Below are 20836 nucleotides of genomic sequence, written 5' to 3' on the forward strand. Positions count from 1 at the left end.
CCAGTAGTGGGATTGCTGGGTTGTATGGTAGTTCTATTTTTAGTTTTTTAAGGAACCTCCATACTTTTCTCCATAGTGGCTGTATCAATTTACACTCCCACCAACAGTGCAAGAGGGTTCCCTTTTCGGCACACCCTCTTCAGCATTTATTGTTTGTAGATTTTTTGATGATGGCCAATCTGACTGGTTTTAGGTGATATACCTCATTGTAGTTTTGATTTGCGTTTCTCTCATGATTAGTGATGTTGAGCATCTTTTCGTGTATTTGTTGACAATCTGTATATCTTCTTTGGAGAAATGTCTGTTTAGGTCTTCTGCCCATTTTTGGCTTGTGTTGTTTGTTTTTTTGATATTGAGCTGCATGAGTAGCTGGTAAATTTTGGAGATAAATCCTTTGACAGTTGCTTCGTTTGCAAATATTTTCTCCCATTCTGAGGGTTGTCTTTTCGTCTTGTTTATGGTTTCCGTTGCTGTGCAAAAGCTTTTAAGTTTCATTAGGTCCCATTTGTTTATTTTTCTTTTTATTTCCATTCCTCTAGGAGGTGGGTCAAAAAGGATCTTTCTGTGATTTATATCATAGAGTGCTCTGCCCATGTTTTCCTCTAAGAGTTTTATAGTGTCTGGCCTTGCATTTAGGTCTTTAATCCATTTTGAGTTTATTTTTGTGTATGATGTTATGGAGTGTTCTAATGTCATTCTTTTACCTGGAGCTGTCCATTTTTCCCAGCACCACTTATTGAAGGGATTGTCTTTTCTCTATTATATATTCTTGCCTCCTTTATCAAAAATAAGGTGACTATATGTGCGTGGGTTTATCTCTGGGCTTTCTATCCTGTTTCATTGATCTGTATTTCTGATTTTGTGCCAGTACCATACTGTCTTAATTACTATAGCTTTGTAGTATAGTCTGAAGTCAGGGAGCATGATTCCTCCAGCTCCGTTTTTCTTTCTCAAGACTGCTTTGGCTATTTGGGGTCTTTTGTGTTTCCATACAAATTGTGAAATTTTTAGTTCTAGTTCTGTGAACTATGCCATTGGTAGTTTGATAGGGATTGCATTGAATCTGTAGATTACTTTGGATAGTATAGTCATTTTCACAGTGTTGATTCTTCCAATCAAAGCACATGGTATATCTCTCCATCTGTTGGTATCATCTTTAATTTCTTTCAATAGTCTCTTATAGTTTTTTGCATACAGGTCTTTTGTCTCCCTAGGTAGGTTTATTCCTAGGTATTTTATTCTTTTTTTGCAATGCTAAATGGTAATGTTTCCTTAATTTCTCTTTCAGATTTTTCATCACCAGTATATAGAAATGAAAGAGAATTCTGTGCATTAATTTTGTATCCTGCTACATTACCAAATTCATTGATCAGCTCTAGTAGTTTTCTGGTAGCATCTTTAGGATTCTCTACGTATAGTATCATGTCATCTTCAAACACTGACAGATTTACTTCTGCTTTTCCAACTTGGATTCCTTTTATTTCATTTTCTTCTCTGATTGCTGTGGCTAAAACTTCCAGAACTATGTTGAATAATAGTGGTGAAAGTGGGCAACCTTGTCTTGTTCCTGATCTTAGAGGAAATGGTTTCAGTTTTTCACCACTGAAAACGATGTTGGCTGTGGGTTTTTCATATATGGCCTTTATTATGTTGAGGTAAGTTCCCTGTATGCCTACTTTCTGGAGGGTTTTTATCATAAATGGGTGTTGAATTTTGTCGAAAGCGTTTTCTGCATCTGTTGAGATGATCATATGGTTTGACTCCTTCAGTTTGTTAATATGGTTTATCACATTGATTGACTTGTGTATATTGAAGTATCCTTGCATTCCTGGGATAAACCCCACTTGATCATGGTGTATGATCCTTTTAATGTTCTGTTGGATTCTGTTTGCTAGTATTTTGTTGAGGATTTTTGCATCTATGTTCATCAGTGATATTGGCCTGTAGTTTTCTTTCTTTGTGACATCTTTATGTTGTTTTGGTATCAGGGTGATGGTGGCCTCGTAGAATGAGTTGGGGAGTGTTCCTCTCTCTGCTATATTTTGGAAGAGTTTGAGAAGGATAGGTATTAGCTCTTCTCTAAATGTTTGATAGAATTCGCTTGAGAAGCTATCTAGTCCTGGCCTTTGGTTTGTTGGAAGATTTTTAATCACAGTCTCAATTTCAGTGCTTGTGATTGGTCTGTTTATATTTTCTATTTGTTCCTGGTTCAGTCTTGGAAGGTTGTGCTTTTTAAATATTTGTCCATTTCTTCCAGGTTGTCCATTTTATTGGCATATAGTTGCTTGTAGTAATCTCTCATGATCCATCCTTCATATTTCTGCAGTGTCAGTTTTTACTTCTGCTTTTTCATTCCTAGTTCTGTTGATTTGAGTCTTTCCCTTTTTTTTTTTTTTTTTTTGTGGTACACGGGCCTCTCACTGTTGTGGCCTCTCCCGTTGCGGAGCACAGGCTCCGGACACGCAGGCTCCAGACGCACAGGCTCAGCGACCATGGCTCACGGGCCCAGCCGCTCCACGGCATGTGGGATCTTCCCGAACAGGGGCACGAACCCGTGTCCCCTGCATCGGCGGGCGGACTCTCAACCACTGCGCCACCAGGGAAGCCCGAGTCTTTCCCTTTTTTTCTTGATGAATCTGGCTAATGGTTTATCAATTTTGTTTATCTTCTCAAAGAACCAGCTTTTAGTTTTATTGACCTTTGCTATTGTTTCCTTCATTTCTTTTTCATTTATTTCTCATCTGATCTTTATGATTTCTTTCTTTTTGCTAACTTTGGGGTATTTTTGTTCTTTCTCTAATTGCTTTAGATGTAAGTTTAAGTTGTTTATTTGAGGTGTTTCTTGTTTCTTGAGGTAGGATTGTATTGCTATAAACTTCCATCTTAGAACTGCTTTTGCTGCATTCCATAGGTTTTGGGTCGTCATGTCTTCATTGTCATTTGGTTCTAGGTATTTTTTTATTTCCTCAGTGATCTCTTGGTTATTTAATAGTGTACTGTTTAGCCTCCATCTGTTTGTATTTTTTACAGATTTTTCCCTGTAATTGGTATCTTGTCTTATAGCGTTGTGGTTGGAAAAGATAGTTGATATGATTTCAGTTTTCTTAAATTTCCCAAAGCTTAATTTGTGACCCAGGATATGATCTATCCTGGAAAATGTTCCATGAGCACTTGAGAAGAAAGTGTATTCTGTTGTTTTGGGGTAGAATGTCCTATAAATATCAATTAAGTCCATCTTGTTTAATGTGTCATTTAAAGCTTGTGTTTCCTTATTTATTTTCATTTTGGATGATCTGTCCATTGGTGAAAGTGGGATGTTAAAGTCCCCTATGATGATTGTGTTACTGTCAATTTCCCCTTTTATGGCTGTTAGCATTTGCCTTATGTACTGAGGTGCTCCTATGCTGGGTGCTTAAATATTGACAATTGTTATATCTTCTTCTTGGATTGATCCCTTGATCATTATGTAGTATCCTTCTTTGTCTCTTGTAATAGTCTTTATTTTAAAGTCTATTTTGTGTGGTATGAGAATTGCTACTCCAGCTTCCTTTTGCTTTCCATTTGCATGGAATATCTTTTTCCATCCCCTCACTTTCTGTCGGTATGTGTCCCTAGGTCTGAAGTGGGTCTCTTGTAGAAATCATTGTACGGGTCTTGTTTTTGTATCCGTTCAGCCAGTCTATGTCTTTTGGCTGGAGCATTTAATCCATTTACATTTAAGGTAGTTATCAATATGTATGCTTCTATTACCATTTTCTTAATTGTTTTGTGTTTGTTATTGCAGGTCTTTTCCTTCTCTTGTGTTTCCTGCCTAGAGAAGTTCCCTTAGCATTTGTTGTAAAGCTGGTTTTGTGGTGCTGAATTCTCTTAGCTTTTACTTGTCTGTAAAGGTTTTAATTTGTCCGTCAAATCTGAATGAGATACTTGCTGGGTAGAGTGAACTTGGCTGTAAGTTTTTCCCTTTCATCACTTTAAATATGTCCTGCCAGTCCCTTGTGCCTTGCAGCATTTTTGCTGAAAGATCAGCTGTTAACCTTATGGGGATTCCCTTGTATGTTATTTTTCCCTTGCTGCTTTTAATATTTTTTCTTTGTATTTAATTTTTGTTAGTGTGATTAATATGTGTCTTGGTGTGTTTCTCCTTGGATTTATCCTGTATGGGACTCTCTGTGCTTTTTGGACTTGATTGCCTATTTCCTGTCCCACGTTAGGGAAGTTTTCCACTATAATCTCTTCAAATATTTTCTCAGACCCTTTCTTTTTCTCTTTTACTTCTGGGACCCCTATAAGTTGAATGTTGGTACGTTTAATGTTGTCCCAGAAGTCTCTGAGACTGTCCTCAATTCTTTTCATTCTTTTTTCTTTATTCTGCTCTCTGGTAGTTATTTCCACTGTTTTATCTTCCAGGTCACTTATCCATTCTTCTGCCTCAGTTACTCTGCTGTTGATTCCTTCTAGAGAATTTTTAATTTCATTTATTGTGTTGTTCATCATTGTTTGTTTGCTCTTTAGTTCTTCTATGTCCTTGTTAAACGTTTCTTGTATTTTCTCCATTCTATTTACACGATTTTGGATCCTCTTTCCTATCATTACTCTGAATTCGTTTTTAGGTAGACTGCCTATTTCCTCTTCATTTGTTTGGTGTTGTGGGTTTTTACCTTGCCCCTTCATCTGCTGTGTGTTTCTCTGCCTTCTCATTTTGCTTAACTTACTGTGTTTGGCATCTCCTTTTCTCATTCTGCAGGTTCGTAGTTCCTGTTGTTTTTGGTGTCTGCCCCCAGTGGTTAAGGTTGGTTCTGTGGGTTGTATAGGCTTCCTGGTGGAGCGGACTAGTGCCTGTATTCTGATGGATGAGGCTGGATCTTGTCTTTCTGGTGGGCAGGTCCACGTCTGGTGGTGTGTTTTGGGGTGTCTGTCACCTTATTATGATTTTAGGCAGCCTCTCTGCTAATGGATGGGGTTGTGTTCCTGTCTTGCTATTTTTTTTGGCATAGGGGGTCCAGCACTGTAGCTTGCTGGTCGTTGAGTGGAGTTGGGTCTTAGTGTTGAGATGGAGATCTCTGGGGTAGCTTTCGCCATTTGTTATTATGTGGAGCCGGGAGGTCTCTGGTGGACCAGTGTCCTGAACTTGGCTCTCCCACCTCAGAGGCACAGGCCTGACACCTGGCCAGAGCACCAAGACCCTGTCAGTCACATGGCTCAGAAGAAAAGTGAGAAAAAAAGAATAAAATAAAGTTTTTAAAATAAAAAATAATTATTAAAAATAAAAAAGTTGAAAAGTAATAAAAAAAAGAAAAAAAAGAAGGAATGAAGAGAGCAAGCAAACCAAAAAACAAATCCACCAATGATAACAAGCACTAAAAACTATACTAAAAGAAAACAAAGCAAAAGAAAAAAATGGACAGACAGAACCCTAGGACAAATGGTAAAAGCACAGCTATACAGACAAAGTCACACAAAGAAGCATACACATACACACTCATAAAAAGGGAAAAAGGAAAAAAATATATATCATTGCTCCCAAAGTCCACTGCCTCAATTTTGGGATGATTTGTTTTCTATTCAGGTATTCCACAGATGCAGGGTACATTAAGCTGATTATGGAGATTTAATCCGCTGCTCCTTAGGCTACTGGGAGAGATTTCCCTTTCTCTTCTTTGTTCACACAGCTCTTGGGGTTCAGCTTTGGATTTGGCCCTGCCTCTGTGTGTAGCTTACCTGAGGGTGTCTGTTGTTTGCTTAGAAAGGACGGGGTTAAAGTAGCAGCTGATTAGGGGGCTCTGGCTCACTCATGCTGGGCCCTGCCTCTGTGAGTAGCTTACCTGAGGGTGTCTGTTGTTTGCTTAGAAAGGACGGGGTTAAAGTAGCAGCTGATTAGGTGGCTCTGGCTCACTCATGCTGGGGCGTGGGGAGAGAGGGGTACAGAATGCAGGGCGAGCCTGTGGCAGCAGAGGCCAACACGACGTTGCACCAGCCTGAGGTGCACTGTGTGTTCTCCCAGGGAAGTTGTCCCTGGATCATGGGACCCTGGCAGTGGCGTGCTGCACAGGCTCCCAGGAGGGGAGGTGTGGATAGTGACCTGTGCTTGCACACAGGATTCTTGGTGGCTGCAGTAGCAGACTTAACCTTTCATGCCTGTCTCTGGTGTCCGCTCTGTTTGTCGTGGCTCATGCCCATCTCTGGAACTTGTTTAGGTGTTGCTCTGAATCCCCTCTCCTTGTGCACCCTGAAACAATTGTCTCTTGCCTCTTAGGCAGGTCCAGACTTTTTCTTGGACTCCTTCCCAGCTAGCTGTGGCACAGTAGCCCCCTTCAGGCTGTGTTCACGCAGCCAACACCAGTCCTCTCCCTGGGAACTGAACTCTGAAGCCGGAGCCTCAGCTCCCTGCCCCCACCCACCCCAGCAGGTGAGCAGACAAGCCTCTCGGCCTGGTGAGTGCTGGTCGGCACTGATCCTCTGTGGGAATCTCTCCACTTTGCTCTCTGCACCCCTGGTGCTTTGCTCTCCTCTGTGGCTCCGAAGCTTCCCCCCTGCCACCCTTCGTCTCCGCCAGTGAAGGGGCTTCCTAGTGTGCGGAAACTTTTCCTCCTTCACACCTCCCTCCCAGTGGTGCAGATCCCATCCCTGTTCTTTTATCTCTGTTTTTGCTTTTTTCTTTTGCCCTACCCAGGTACGTGGGGAGTTTCTTGCCTTTTGAGAAGTCCGAGGTCTTCTGCCAGCGTTCAGTAGGTGTTCTGTAGGAGTTGTTCCACATGTAGATGTATTTCTGATGTATTTGTGGGGAGGAAGGTGATCTCCAAGTCTTACTCTTCCACCATCTTGAAGGTCTCCTAATTAACTTTTGACATTTAAATTATAATGTGTTTTGATGTGGGTCTCTTTGCGTTCTTATTTGAAAGAGTCTGGGCTTCCTGGGGCTGAATGTCTGTTTCCTTACACATGTTAGGGAAATTTTCAGCCATTGTGTTTTCAAACAAAATTTCTGCCCCATTCTCTTCTCCTTCTGGGACTTCTGTAAATGCAAATGTTTGTTAGTTTCTTGTTGTTCCATAACCCCTTATGGTAGCTCTCCTATTTTAAATTCTTTTTTTTCTTTTTGTTTCTCTGATTGGGTGGGTTCCACCACATTGTCTTTGAGTTGACTGATTTTTTTTTTCTTCTGCTTCATCTTCTCTAACATTGAACCTCTCTAGTGTATTTTTCGGTTGTTATTATATTGTTCAGTTCTCTGACTTGTCTTTGGTACTTTCTTATATTTTCTCTCTCTGTGTTGACGTTCTCCTCACTGTGTTCATTCACTCTTCTCCCCAGTTCCGTGAGCATCTTTATGACCATTACTTTAAACTCTTTATCAGGTAAATTACATGTCTCCATTTCATTAAGTTTTTTTATGAGGTTTTATCTTTTTCTTCCAGTTGGAACATATTCCTCTGTTTCTTCATTTTGGTTGACTTTCTGTGTTGGTTTTTATATGGTAGATGGAACAGCCGCCTCTTCTAGTCTTGGAGTGTCCTTGTGTAGAAGGTGAAACCCTCCCCCAGCTCTTTGTCATCTCTCAAAGATGACAAAGCTTTGTGCTTATCCAAGTAGCATATTATATTTTTAATAGCTCCCAATAGTTGAGAATGTGGCAAGACCTGCCAGTGTCCTGATGGTGAGGTTCTTAGCACTTAGATTCTGGCTGTTTGGAAACCAGATCCTCAGGCAGCAGCTTTTAAAATTAGGCAAATATATATAGTCCTGTGGGATTGCAAGTGTATGCCCTTCTCTCCAGGGTATCCAGCAGTGTCCCCTCCATAGCAGTCACAAAAAGTGAGGCTCCAGATGAGTGTATAAGCTCTTTTCTGGGAGCTCTTGGAGAGCTGAAGCAAGGCAGAGGGAGTGTACCAAGATGGTGTCCATAGACTACATTCCTTGAGGGAAGCTCTGTAGTTCACTGGATGTGTGCTAAACCTGAAGCCTTCCACTGAGGTTGAAGCTCCAGAACAAGCAAAGTGACCTTCCTCACAGAAAGACTGCAGAGTACCTCAGTCTGTTTTCTCCACAGTGCTGTGCAACTGGCAGCTTGCCAAGAACCATCTCTTCAATTGCTACAGTCCTGTGGGTCTCAGAAATGCAAGCCCCCTAGCCACCAGAACCAGGCAATGAAGGAGCATTCCCTAGGTGATAGCTGCAAAAACTGGGGCATCAATTGCATGTAAAATTCCCTTGCAGGAAAAACTGGATCTCTGGGGGGTAGCAGAGGGAGTTCTTGAAGACAGCACTCACCCTCTGAGGTGTCTGGAAAGCATGACACTTAGCTCATAGATGTATGTTTAATTAGAAGTCTGCCTCTCAGGCTTCAGCCATGATGATTAGCTAATAGGCCTCTGTAACAGACTGAGGTCTTGGGTCTTTTGCCTCTTGCTGGCTGGGGCCTGGTAGCTGTTTAAGAACTCTTTCTCTGTTAGCTACTGTCCTATGGGACCCACAAGTATAAGCCCCACTGTTGCCAGAGCCAAGTGATGTAGAGGTATTCCTGGGTAGCTGCCACAAAAATTGGAGTACCTAACAGGGGTTTGAGCTCCTTTATGATTATTACAATCCCATGGGATTAGGAATGCAAGCTCCTTTGGCTTCCAGAGTCAAGCAGTCAAGTAATGTTCCCAGGGAGTCAACTGCAAAGATCAGTCGGATGCATGTAAAAGCTCTCTTCTGGGAGATATAGTGCTCTGGAGCATGGAAAAGGGAAAGCATGAAGATAGTACCTGCAAGTCTTCATCACTGGATGTGTGTACTAATTAGGTGCCTGCCTCTCAGGCTGACACCTTAATATAAGCAAGGGAATTTCCTTTACTCTAAGTCTGGGCATGACTAGCTCCCTCTGAGCTGGGCCCTACAGAAGGTAAGTCCAAGTGCCTGGGCCCTTTTTGACCTGATTCCCAGACTGACACAATCTTGTGAGTCTGGGGACTCAAGCCCCATTGGTTTCCAAAGTTCCATGTTTGGGGGCTTGTCTCTCAGGTGCAGGTCCTAAAAGTTGTGGTGCCCAATGTGAGGTTCAAACCCTTCACTCCTCAGACAGAAGCTCCATGTTTATAATTTTCTCCAGGTTGTGGGTCATAGCACTGAGGGTGGCATTTACGGTAAGAGTGTGTCTCAGTACATCCTACCTGATTCACTGTGCTTTTCTTCTCATTTGCCTGATGTATAGTTACCACTCAGCCAGACTTTAGGTTTTTTAAAAGAGGAAATTGTTCTGTATGTAGCTGTAGACTCAGTAGGTCTTTGCGAGGAGTTGATTTCAGGTTCTTCATATTTTGCCATCTTGAACTGGACCTCACATTAAATTTTTCCAAGCAAACATGAAATAATAACTCTCACCAGAAAGATAAATATATAGCAAAGGGAGTGGATTAATCAGTTACAAAGCCACTATGAAGGTTAAAAGATGAAAGTAGTAAAAATAGTAATAACTGTCATTACAATAATTAGTTAAGGGATATACAAGATAAAAATAGATAAAATATGACATAAAAAACATAAAAAGTGGCAGGGAGTAAAAATGTTGAGCTTTTTCAAAAAACTTAAGTTGTCAACTTAGAATAGACATATTATAAGTTGTTATTTGTAAACTTCACGGCTTACAAATAGCAAAAACCTATAGTAAATATACAAACAATAAAAAGAAAGTAATATAAGTATATTACTAAAGAAAGTCATCAAACCACAAAAGAAGAGAGCAAGAGAAGAAGAAACAGCCAGTAAACAATTAATAAAATGGCAATAATTACTTTTAAATTTTATTTGAGTTCTCTCATTTCTCCACCTATCAGTAATTACTTTAAATGTAAATTCACTGAGTTCTCCAATCAAAAGACATAGAGTGGCTACATGGATTTAAAAAACAAGACCCATCTATATGCTGCCTACAAGAGACTTTTGATGTAAGGACACACAGAGACTGAAAGTGAAGTGATGGAAAAAGATTTCCAAGCTAATGGAAACCAGAAGAAAGCTGGAGTAGTTGTAATTATATCAGACAAAATAGGTGTTAAAAAAAAAAGATTGTAATAAGAGACAAGGATGGGTGTTACATAATGATATAGGGGTCAATTTAACAAGAAGATATAACATTTGTAAGTATTTATGTACCCAACATAAGGTAATCTAAATATATAAAGCAATTATTAAGTGACCTCAAGGGAGAAATAGACAGCAATATAATAATAATAGGGAATTTTAATATCCCACTTACATCAATGGATAGATCATCTGGACAGAAAATCAATAAGGAAACATCGGCCTTAAATGACACATTGGAATGATGGACTTAACGGATATATACAGAATACTCCATGTAAAAGCAACAGAATACATATTCTTCTCAAGTTCACATGGAACATTTTCCATGAGAGATCATGTTAGGCCACAAAACAATCTTAATAAATTTAAGAGGATTGATAACTTATGAAGCATCTTTATTGACCACAGTGGTATGAAACTGGAAATTATTTACATGAAGAAATCTGGATAATTCACAAATATGTGGAGTTTAAACAGTATGCTACTGAACAACAAATGGGCCAAAGAAAAATCAAAGGAGAAATTTTTAAAAATACCTTGAGACAAAAGAAAATGGAAATAGCATATACCAAAAATTTGTGGGATGCAGCAAAAGCAGTTCTGCGATGGAAGTTCTTAGTGATAAATGGCCTACCTCAAGAAACAAGAAAAGTCACTAATAACCTAACTTTATACCTCAAGAAACTAGAAAAAGAACAAATGAAACCCAGGATTAGTAGAAGGGAGGACATAACAAATGTAGGGCAGAAATAAATGAAACAGATTCCAAAAGGGCAATAGAGAAGGTCAGTGAAGCTGAGAGCTGGTTCTTTGAAAAGATAAAATTGACAAACCTTTAGCTAGACTCACCAAGAAAAAAAGAGAAATCATAAAATAAAAAATGAAAGAGATGTTACAACTGATCCCACAGAAATATAGACTACTAGGAAGAATTATATGTTAACAAATTAGGCAACCTGGGCAGGGAAAACTTGGGAGTTTGGGATTAACATATATACACAACAATATATGAAATAGATAACCAACAAGGACCTACTATATAGCACAGGGAACTATACTCAATATTTTGTAATAACTATAAGGGAAAAGAATCTGAAAAAGAATACATATATATTATATGTTATAGATATTAAATATATATATGATATATATATGTACATGAATCACTTTGCTGTACACCTAAAAGTAACACAACATTGTCAATCAACTGTACTTCAATTTAAAAAAATTATAGGCAACCCAGAAGAAATGGATAAATTTCTAGAAACACCTAACCTACCAAGACTGAATTATGGTGAAATAGGTAATCTGAATAGACCAATTACCGGTAAGGGAATTTAATCAGTAGTCAAAAATATGCTAACAAACAAAAGTCCAAGACCAGACTTTATACAATTCACTGGTGAATTGTACCAAACATTTAAAGAATAATAAATACCAATCCTCAAACTCCTTTTCCAAAGAATAGATGAAGGGGGAACACTTCCAAATTCATTTTACAAGGCCAGCATACCCTGATACCAAACCCCAGACAAAGATACCACAAAAAACGAAGAAAAAGAAAAGAAAATTAGTAGCCAATATCCCTGATGAACATAGATGTAAAAATCTTTAAAAAGATAATAGCAAACAAAATTCAACATTGTAACATTAAAAGAAAAAAAACATTAAAAGAATCACACACCATGCTGAAGTGGGGTTTATTGCAAGGATGAGAAAATGGTTCAACATCAGCAAATCAATTAATGTGATATACCACATTAACAAAATGAAGGATAAAAATCATGATCACCTAAATAGAGGCAGAAAAAGCATTTGAAAAAATTCAGCATCCCTATATAATAAAAACTCTCAACAAAGTGGATATAGAGGGAACATACTTCAACATAATAAAGACCATATATGACATGCCCACAGCTAACATTATACTCAACAGTGAAAAGCTGAAAGCATTTCCTCTAAGATCAGGAACATGTCAAGGATGCCTGCTTTCGCCACTTTTATTCAACATAGAATTGGAAGTTCTCACCACAGTAATTGGGTATGAAAATGAAATGACATGCATTCAGATTGGAAAGGAAGAAGTAAAACTGTCACTATTTGCAGATGACATGATATTATATATAGAACACCCTAACTACCCATAAAAAACTGTTAGAACTAATAAACACATTCAGTAAATTTTCAGGATACAAAACTAATGTGTGGAAATCTGTTGTGTTTATATACACCAATAAGAAACAGTCAGAAATAGAAATAAACAATGCCATTTATGATGCATCAAAAACAATATAATACCAAGGAATAAATTTAACCAAGGAGGTAAAAGAGCTATATATTGAAAGTTACAAGATATTGATGAAAGAAATTGAAGAAGACCCAAATAAATGGAAAGATATTCCATGCTTATGGATTGGGAGAATCAGGATTGTTAAAATTTCTGTACTACCCTAAGCAGTCTACATATTCATTGCAATCCCCATCAAAATTGCCACGCTGTTTTTCAAAGAAATAGGAAGATAATCCTTAAATTTGTATGGAAACACAAACACCAAATAGCCAGAACAATCTTTGAGAAAGAAAACAAAGCTGGAGGCTTCAGACTCTCTGATTTCAAACTATATTAGAAAACTTTATTAATTAAAGTAGTATTATATTGGCATGAAAAGAGACACATAGATCAGTGGGACAGAATAGAGAACACAGAAATAAACCTAAACATGTATGGTCAATTAATTTATGACAAAGGAACCAAGAATATACAATGGGGAAAGGACAGACTTTTCAATAAATGGTATTAGGAAAACTGGACAGTGACATGCAGAATAAATGGATCACTATTTTACACCATACACAAAATTTAACTCAAAATGGATTAAAGACTTGAATGTAAGACCTGAAATCATAAATCTTGCTAGTAGAAAACAAATACACTAACTTGAAGCATATTTGCACCTCTGTGTTCATTGAAGCATTATTTGCAATAGGAAAAATATGGAAACAATCTAAGTATCTATTGATGGATGAATGGATAAGTAAATTGTTATATGTATATATAATGGAATATTATTCAGCCTTAAAAAGAAGAAAGTCCTGCCATTTGTGGCAGTATGGATGAACCTTGAGGATGTTGTTAGTAAAATGAGCCAGACACAGAAAGACAAATACTGCAACATCTCACTACTGGAATCTACAGTAGTCAAACTCATAGACACAGAAAGTACAGTGGTGCTTGCCAGGGGCTGCAGACAAAGAGAAATAGGGAAATGTTGGTCAAAGCATATAAAGTTTGAGCTATGCAAGATGAATAAGTTCCAGAGATTTAATAAACAGCAATGTAACTGTAGTTAGCAATAGTATTGTAAACTTTAAATTTTCTAAGAGGGTTGATTTTATGTGTTCTCACCACACACACACACACACACAGGAAAAAAGAAAATGGTAACTATGTGAGAGTGGATATGTTAATTAGCTTGATTGTGGCAGTTATTTCGTATTGTATATGTATATCAAAACATCAAGTTTTATAGCTTAAGTATATATATATATATATGTATGTATTTCAACTATGACTCAGTAAAGGTGGAAAAAATTTAAAAGTTCAGAATAAACAATTTGCGAAAGTTTTAAAATACTGCTATTCTTTTTTTCTAGCCAGAATCAGCTGTTTCAGATTTAATTCCACTTTATCTAGAAATGTATATCGTGGTGGACAAAGTTTTGGTATGTATTTTGCTTTTTCTTGCTTTTGAATATTTGATATGAATGTATGATTATCCCTAACTAGAAAGGAACTTAAAGATTTCAGTCTTCTTACTTCCATGTCGCTCTCAGAGAACAGTGAAGACGTCTTCTATTTGAAGAATCAAATATTCAAAATTACATTGGTTCTATCAGAAATGTTTTATTTGAAGTCTTTACATAACAAACCTGCATAACAAAATGATTTTTTTTTTTTTTTGCTGGTACTTCACATCTTTAGGGCCTCTCTCAATCCACAAAAGTTTTTAATGGTGATTTATTTAAGTGAAATTCTCTAAGCTTTACTTCTTGTTTTAGGGTACTTGAAGAGCAGCATGTAGTCTAGAGAATCTTTTGCCCTATAAGATATTTATTGGCACAGCAATGATGATAGTATAACTATTTATGATAACTGCTTACATTAAAATGTCAAGATTTTTTTTAGTGGTTTTTAATGGTGCAACTGCTTGAGTCTGTTGACTCAAGTCTGATTGAGTCTAGTCTAAAGGCACCTCTAGATTCCTTATTCCCATAAACAATTTGAGGATCTGTGAACTTCAGACCCTTGAGGTGATAACTCAGTTTGTACTCAATCGGGTGTGGTTTTATTTCTCCTATATTTCAAAAATTTCAGAAAACAGGGTAAAATATACTTTCCAGGTTTTGTTTTGAAGATAAGTATTTGATTGTCACATCTATGGAATACAACAGAGAATGTGAATTTCCCTTTCTCTTCATAGGATTGTAGAGCTTGTCAGGAAGCCAGAGTTGAGGGTCAGAGACAGGAGAGATTTGGAGAAGGATATTAAAATACTTGACTTATTAGAGTATTAGGGAAAAGGATAAAGGGAACATTTAAGAGAAAGTTAAGATATTTCTAGTAAAGATGACTAAATTTCCAGGGAATATTTTGGTTTATGAAAATTATTTTGTTTCAGGATTATGTTACAAATTTTGAGAGTTGTTTTAAAAGCTTCTTGTCCAAATTGCCAGGTTTGTCAGCCATATAATGCTCATTAAACGTCTCTTCTTTATGTTCTTACAAATATTTATGTTTAAGTATTCTTTAATAAAACAAACATTGAGCCAGTGTGATATCTGTGTTACTAGATATTGGGCATATAAAGAAGAATAGTGATGTCTTCAGTCACTTCACAAATTTTAAATCCACAGTTGTAGCCTAGTGAATTCAGTGCCAGATTGAGGGAAGTTTATGGTACTATGAAAACACAGTGCATTAATAGAGAAAGACATGGAGACACACAGCTGTAACCTGAGGTATTGTAAGAGCATGTAAGTAGGTAGCTGGCTTCTGGTTTGGTTGGTTTGGGTAGTAGGGAGAGGATGGGGCCAGGGAAGACTCAGTGCAAAACCTTTCTTTGCAAGGGTGCATAAATATGAGAGATTGTTCTTTTCAGATAATTGCAAGAAGTTTAGTATGATTAATATACAGGGTTGAAGAAGGGAAAGGGAAAGAGATGAATTGAAGAATTAACATGATATTTGGATTTTATCCTAAAGGTAATACAGTCAATGAAAGATTTTAAGCAGGTAATCATGTGTTCATATTTACATTTAGAATCATTTCTGCAATAGCGTAGGGACAGGAATGCGGGTGTAAAAATTGGAGTTAGATAAAGCATTTAAGAGACTATTCCAGTAATCAAGGTGAAGTTTTACGAATTAATAGTGTTAGGAATAGACAGGAAAGGACAATTTTAAATGTTACTAATGAGGGTGAATTAGAAGAACTTGTAAATTGATTTGATTTATTCATTCATTTAATAAATATATTAAGCATCACCTAGATGCCAGTTACTGTTCTATTTAGTGAGGATAGAGCAGTGAACAAAACAGAAAAAGTTTTGCTGTAACAGAACATATAGTATAATAAATGTGGGAGGTCATAAATGATAGTAGCATTCCCTAAAGAAGTGGAAATCTAAGTGGGAGCATATTTTTGAGGCAGGATAATGAGCGTAGTTTTGGATATGTTTAACTTGAGGGTCCTGTGTAATATCCAAGGGATAATGTACTTTAGAGAATTTTTTTATAGATAAGGAATTTAACATTGAAACATTCTTCAGAGCTTATTCAGATTTCAGCCGTTATATATACACTCATTTGTGTGTGTGGTTTTATGTGGTAGTATCACATATGTAGCCGTTCATAACTACCACCACCACAACCAGTACACTGAATAGTACCATCACAAGACTCTCTGTGTTATCCCTTTGGAGTCACACACATCTTTCCCCACTTCCTTACTTCTTGACCTCTGGTAATCACTCATCTATTCTCCATTTGTGATTTCAGGAATATTGCATAAATGTTATCATATAGTATGTATCCTTTTGAGATTTGTTTATACTTAGCATAATTTTCTTGAGGTTTACCCAGGCTGTTTCATATATCAACAGTTCAGTTACTTTTTATTACTGAATCGTATTCCATGTTATGAATGTACCACAGTTTGTTTAACCTTTTAACCGTTGAAGGACATAGGAGTTGTTTCCACTCATGTATGGGTTTTTCTGAGCATCAGTTTTTACTTCTTTAGGATAAATGCCCAGGAGTGCAATTTCTAGGTCCATTATTTGTTTTGAAAGAAGTTGCCAAGCTATCTTTCAGAGTGGCTATACAATATTACATACTAGCATGTGTGAGTGATTCAATTTATATTCCTATTTTAATTGTTACTGTCTTACTTTGAAGTGTCCTAACCCCAAAGCAGCCTCAACATGAGAGAGTAGATGGAGAGTAAATCTCAAACATATTACATAACAAATGATGTTTAAATTTTAAATTAATTCTGTTTTTCAGTATGATTACTTGGGCTCTGATAGCATGATAGTGACAAATAAAGTCATCGAAATTATTGGCCTTGTAAATTCGGTAAGTATTTTCCTTTTCATACTAGTTAGGAGAATTCATACTAGTTTTGAAATTATAATTTGCATTAACTTGACATGGCATTTCTTTCTAAAAAAATTATTTATTTTATTTATTTAAGTTTGGCTGCATTGGGTCTTTGTTGCTGTGCGTGGGCTTTCTCTAGTTGTGGTGAGTGGGGGCTACTCTTCGTTGCGGTGCGCGGGCTTCTCATTGCAGTGGCTTCTCTTGTTGCGGAGCACGGGCTCTAGGCGCACAGGCTTAAGTAGTTGTGGCGCATGGACTGAGTTGCTCCGCGGCTGACGTGGCATTTCTGAATAAAGTTATCCATATAAATTGAGGGTGGATTTGTCAAAACATTGAATTAATTTCTTGGTTATGATAAAATAACATAAAATTAATATTTTCATGTATTTATCTCTTCTGTTTTTAGATGTTTGCCCCATTTAAAATTACTATTGTGCTGTCATCTTTGGAATTGTGGTCAGATAAAAATAAGATCTCTACTGTTGGTGAGGCAGATGAATTATTGCATACATTTTTAGAATGGAAAAAGTCTTTTCTTACCCTAAGGCCTCATGATATTGCATATCTATTCATGTAAGTATAATGTTTCAGTCTTCTTAGAAATCAAAGATTTGTGATATTTGATGTAGCTTAAATTAGGGAATTGTTCATTTCTGACTATTCATACTTTGATTATCATGCACTCATTCAGAGCTCATGCTCTCTTTCTGGTTGTCAGACAATAAAAGAAGATTGCTAAAATTTATTTCTGTGCTTATCAACATTTACTATTGAGGAGATTGATATTTCAGGAAGTTAAACCAACTAAGGACTCTTGATTGGTGTGTCTAGGTTTTGATCCACAGTTTGTAACTCCAGAGCCCATAATCTTAATCATTACATAAAGAGATGGGATTTATCTTGTGAAGTTTATATCTTTGTTATGAGGTATTTTTTGTTTTGTTTTTTGCGGTACATGGGCCTCTCACTGTTGTGGCCTCTCCAGTTGCAGAGAAGACTATTTTACAAATTTAAAGCAGTTAAAGACATACGGAAAGATTGTACTTCAATTTGCTTCAGACTAGAAATTTATGAACTACAGACAAATTACTAGCAGGAGTTATGTAAATTGTTTGTCAAAGTTAACTATAATTATATACTTATTTATTTAGCTATAGAGATTATCCAGATTATGTGGGAGCAGCATTTCCTGGAAAGATGTGTGTTACCAGTTATTCTGCAGGAATTGCTTTGGTATGTAATTATTTAATCTTATTATTTAAAAAAAATACATTTAAAAATTACCCAGCATTACAGCATATATTTTATACACTTCACATTTATGTTTACATTTAGAGATTGCATTTATATTCCATCACTCTTAAAACTTTGAAGTATGTAGAAGGAATAGTATTGTGAAGTACAAGTGTCTTATTGCAATTATTTGGAAGTTAAAGTGGAATAAAAATATAATAAATACACATGTATCCTTTCTTATATAGAAGAGTACATTATGAAAAATTATCTGTAAAGATATTTCTATAACCAAAATAGAATTTTTTTCTTGTAGGTATAAAATTGGAAAAATAGTCTTAGAGATAAATTAACTTCAAAATTGAAACAAATGATCAACCAAAAAGTATGATAAAAATCTGTTAAAATGTTTCAAATTTTTCTACGTAATATTTAAAAGAAACTTTTATGTCTATTTAAAATATTTATAGTTCTTATAAATATTTTATATTTAAATAAATTATTGGTATAATTAGATGCATCACTGAAAGAGAAGTAATTCATTGAGCCTTTCCCCCGTCTATTCATCCTTTTAAAAAATAAGTTTAAGTACTATGTAGTATTTTTAAATTACAAAGTAATTTATGCATGTCCATTTTTAAAGGAACATATGGAAACATAAAAGGAAACATATAATCTGGCATCTTCCCAGGGATGAAGCAATAATCACTGTTAACATTTTGATTAATATGTATCTCCTACTTTGAGTTTTTATCTGTTACTGTGGCTCCCCACAATATGTTTTTGCAAAAATGGGATTTTGCATACATATTTTTATTTCTGATACTCTTCCAATTATTTTTATTACAGAAATTATGCATGCATGCATGTAAAATTGTTTAAATTATAGCTATACAAAGCAAAGTTTGTTAGCAAAACTCTCTTCATTATCCCCTTCATGAAGTCCTATAAGAATTTATAATTTCTATTTCAATTCTCTGGTAGTTAAGTTTATTTATTTAAAATATATATACTTTGACCCCTACTTTGATTAATAAACTTTAGACAACATTGGTAATATTATCTTTGACATATTTAACCCACTCTCTCTATTTGTCATATGTATTGTGAAGTTTTTATTACTTTATTAATACTTATATTAGTAATCTATATTAAACACATTGTTAAATATGTATATACATAATATATGTAATTATATATTATAGATGTTATACAATATATAATACACAATATATAATATATTAAATATTATTGCATAATATATTACCATCTTAATGTATTTATGTTTTTATTTATAATTAATTATTTTAAAAAATCTTTTTACCTTATGCGAAGTCCATTGATTATTTGCTATGAAAAATGAGACATGTAAAATAGTACACTTCTCACATCCATTGTTAAGAGTTATAAAATTTATAATTTATTTTATAGAACTTTTGTGCTTTGTCTACAGGTTGATTTTAAGTTAAATCAATAAATATTATTTTGTGATATTATGAATATAAAAATGATATTAACTCTGAATCAAGAAATAAATATGTTGTTATTCTGGTAAAGCTTTGATGGCCAAAAGAGGTCTTGTCAATTTTTTTCTAACTTATTTTACTTCTGTGGGTGGAACCAACTGCCACAGAAAATTAAACTTCATCTTCCTTTTCTTGGAATTCTTTGCTCTTTTTCTGGAATAACTCAAGTTTAAAAATTTTTAAACACTGTATGTAAGTGGCAAACACTGTTATTTTATTAATGAAAACACTTTTGCTTTCCCTCCACATTTGATTGATAATTTGGCTAGGTTTAGAATCCTAGTTCTAACATCCTTCTCTCTCAGCATTCTGAAGATTGATGTATTGTGTTTTTGTCAACTCATTATGAAGTGAAAGGATATCAAGGAAATTGAGGGTGTTGGTAAGAGAATCTGAACTGCTTAACGGAGGAGAGAAGTCAGTAAGGAGGTTAGGAACAGTGAAAATGTAGGAACCACGGTTTGGTTGTGTTGATGGGTATGCAGATTGTTGTCGTTGAGGTGCTAGTGGAGTTATCAGGAGAGATAGCAGGTGGTCAGGATGTGGGATGCACAGAGATGATGGAGGGCTTGCAGTTATTGATAAAAATCTGTTGACAAGGTCTAGAGTGTGAACCGTAGGAATGAGTGGGTGAGGCAGGATGTAGGATAGAATTATTAGAGGAGTTGAATTCAAGGAATGATACTTTTACAAAGCTTTTGTACTTATATTTTTATAAACTTTTATATTTCTTTGTTTAAAAGCTCATATAGTTTTACCACAATTGAATATGTCTCTAAATAAGAATTGTTTTTTATGCTTTAAACATAATATAAATTGTATCCTGCTGTATCATTCTGCAAATAGATTTTTTTGGTTTCCACTTATAATTTTGAGATTTAATGGAATTACAGTTAATTTTTAAAAGACTTTGTTTTTTAAGAAAAATTTTAGGTTCATAGCAAAATTAAGAGGGAAGTACAGAGATATCCCATATAGTCCCTGCCCACCCCCACACACATAACCTGTTAATGTCCACACCAGAGAGGTGCATTTGTTACAGATGATGGACCTACACTGACACATTACAACCACCAAAAGTTCACAGCTTACATTAAGGTTCATTTTGGTGGTATACATTGTGTGAGTTTTGACAAATACATAATGACATATATCTAGCATTATAGTGTCATAGAGAGTAGTTTCACTGTCCTCAAAATCCTTTTGTGCCCAGTAAATTTTTTTGCACTGATGCTTGATACTTTATTATATGAATGCCACACTGTATCCTTTATGATTTTCATGGGAATTTTGGTTGTTTCTATTTTTGCCATTACAAACAATATTTAATTCTTCCAGTCCATGAACCCATA

General features: G+C 35.9%; 1 protein-coding gene across 1 annotated transcript in view; it reads left to right on the forward strand.

The window, feature by feature from the left end:
* Positions 1-20836, forward strand: part of ADAM32 (ADAM metallopeptidase domain 32) — a 128339-nt gene that overhangs the window by 32578 nt on the left and 74925 nt on the right. Inside the window, exons 7-10 of the mRNA XM_067022784.1 lie at positions 13720-13788; positions 16630-16701; positions 17132-17298; positions 17877-17958. Coding sequence (XP_066878885.1) covers positions 13720-13788; positions 16630-16701; positions 17132-17298; positions 17877-17958 — 390 coding nt within the window. The remainder of the gene's footprint in view (positions 1-13719; positions 13789-16629; positions 16702-17131; positions 17299-17876; positions 17959-20836) is intronic.

Source organism: Kogia breviceps, chromosome 20 (assembly GCF_026419965.1).
Source record: "Kogia breviceps isolate mKogBre1 chromosome 20, mKogBre1 haplotype 1, whole genome shotgun sequence".
Lineage (NCBI taxonomy): Eukaryota > Metazoa > Chordata > Mammalia > Artiodactyla > Physeteridae > Kogia > Kogia breviceps.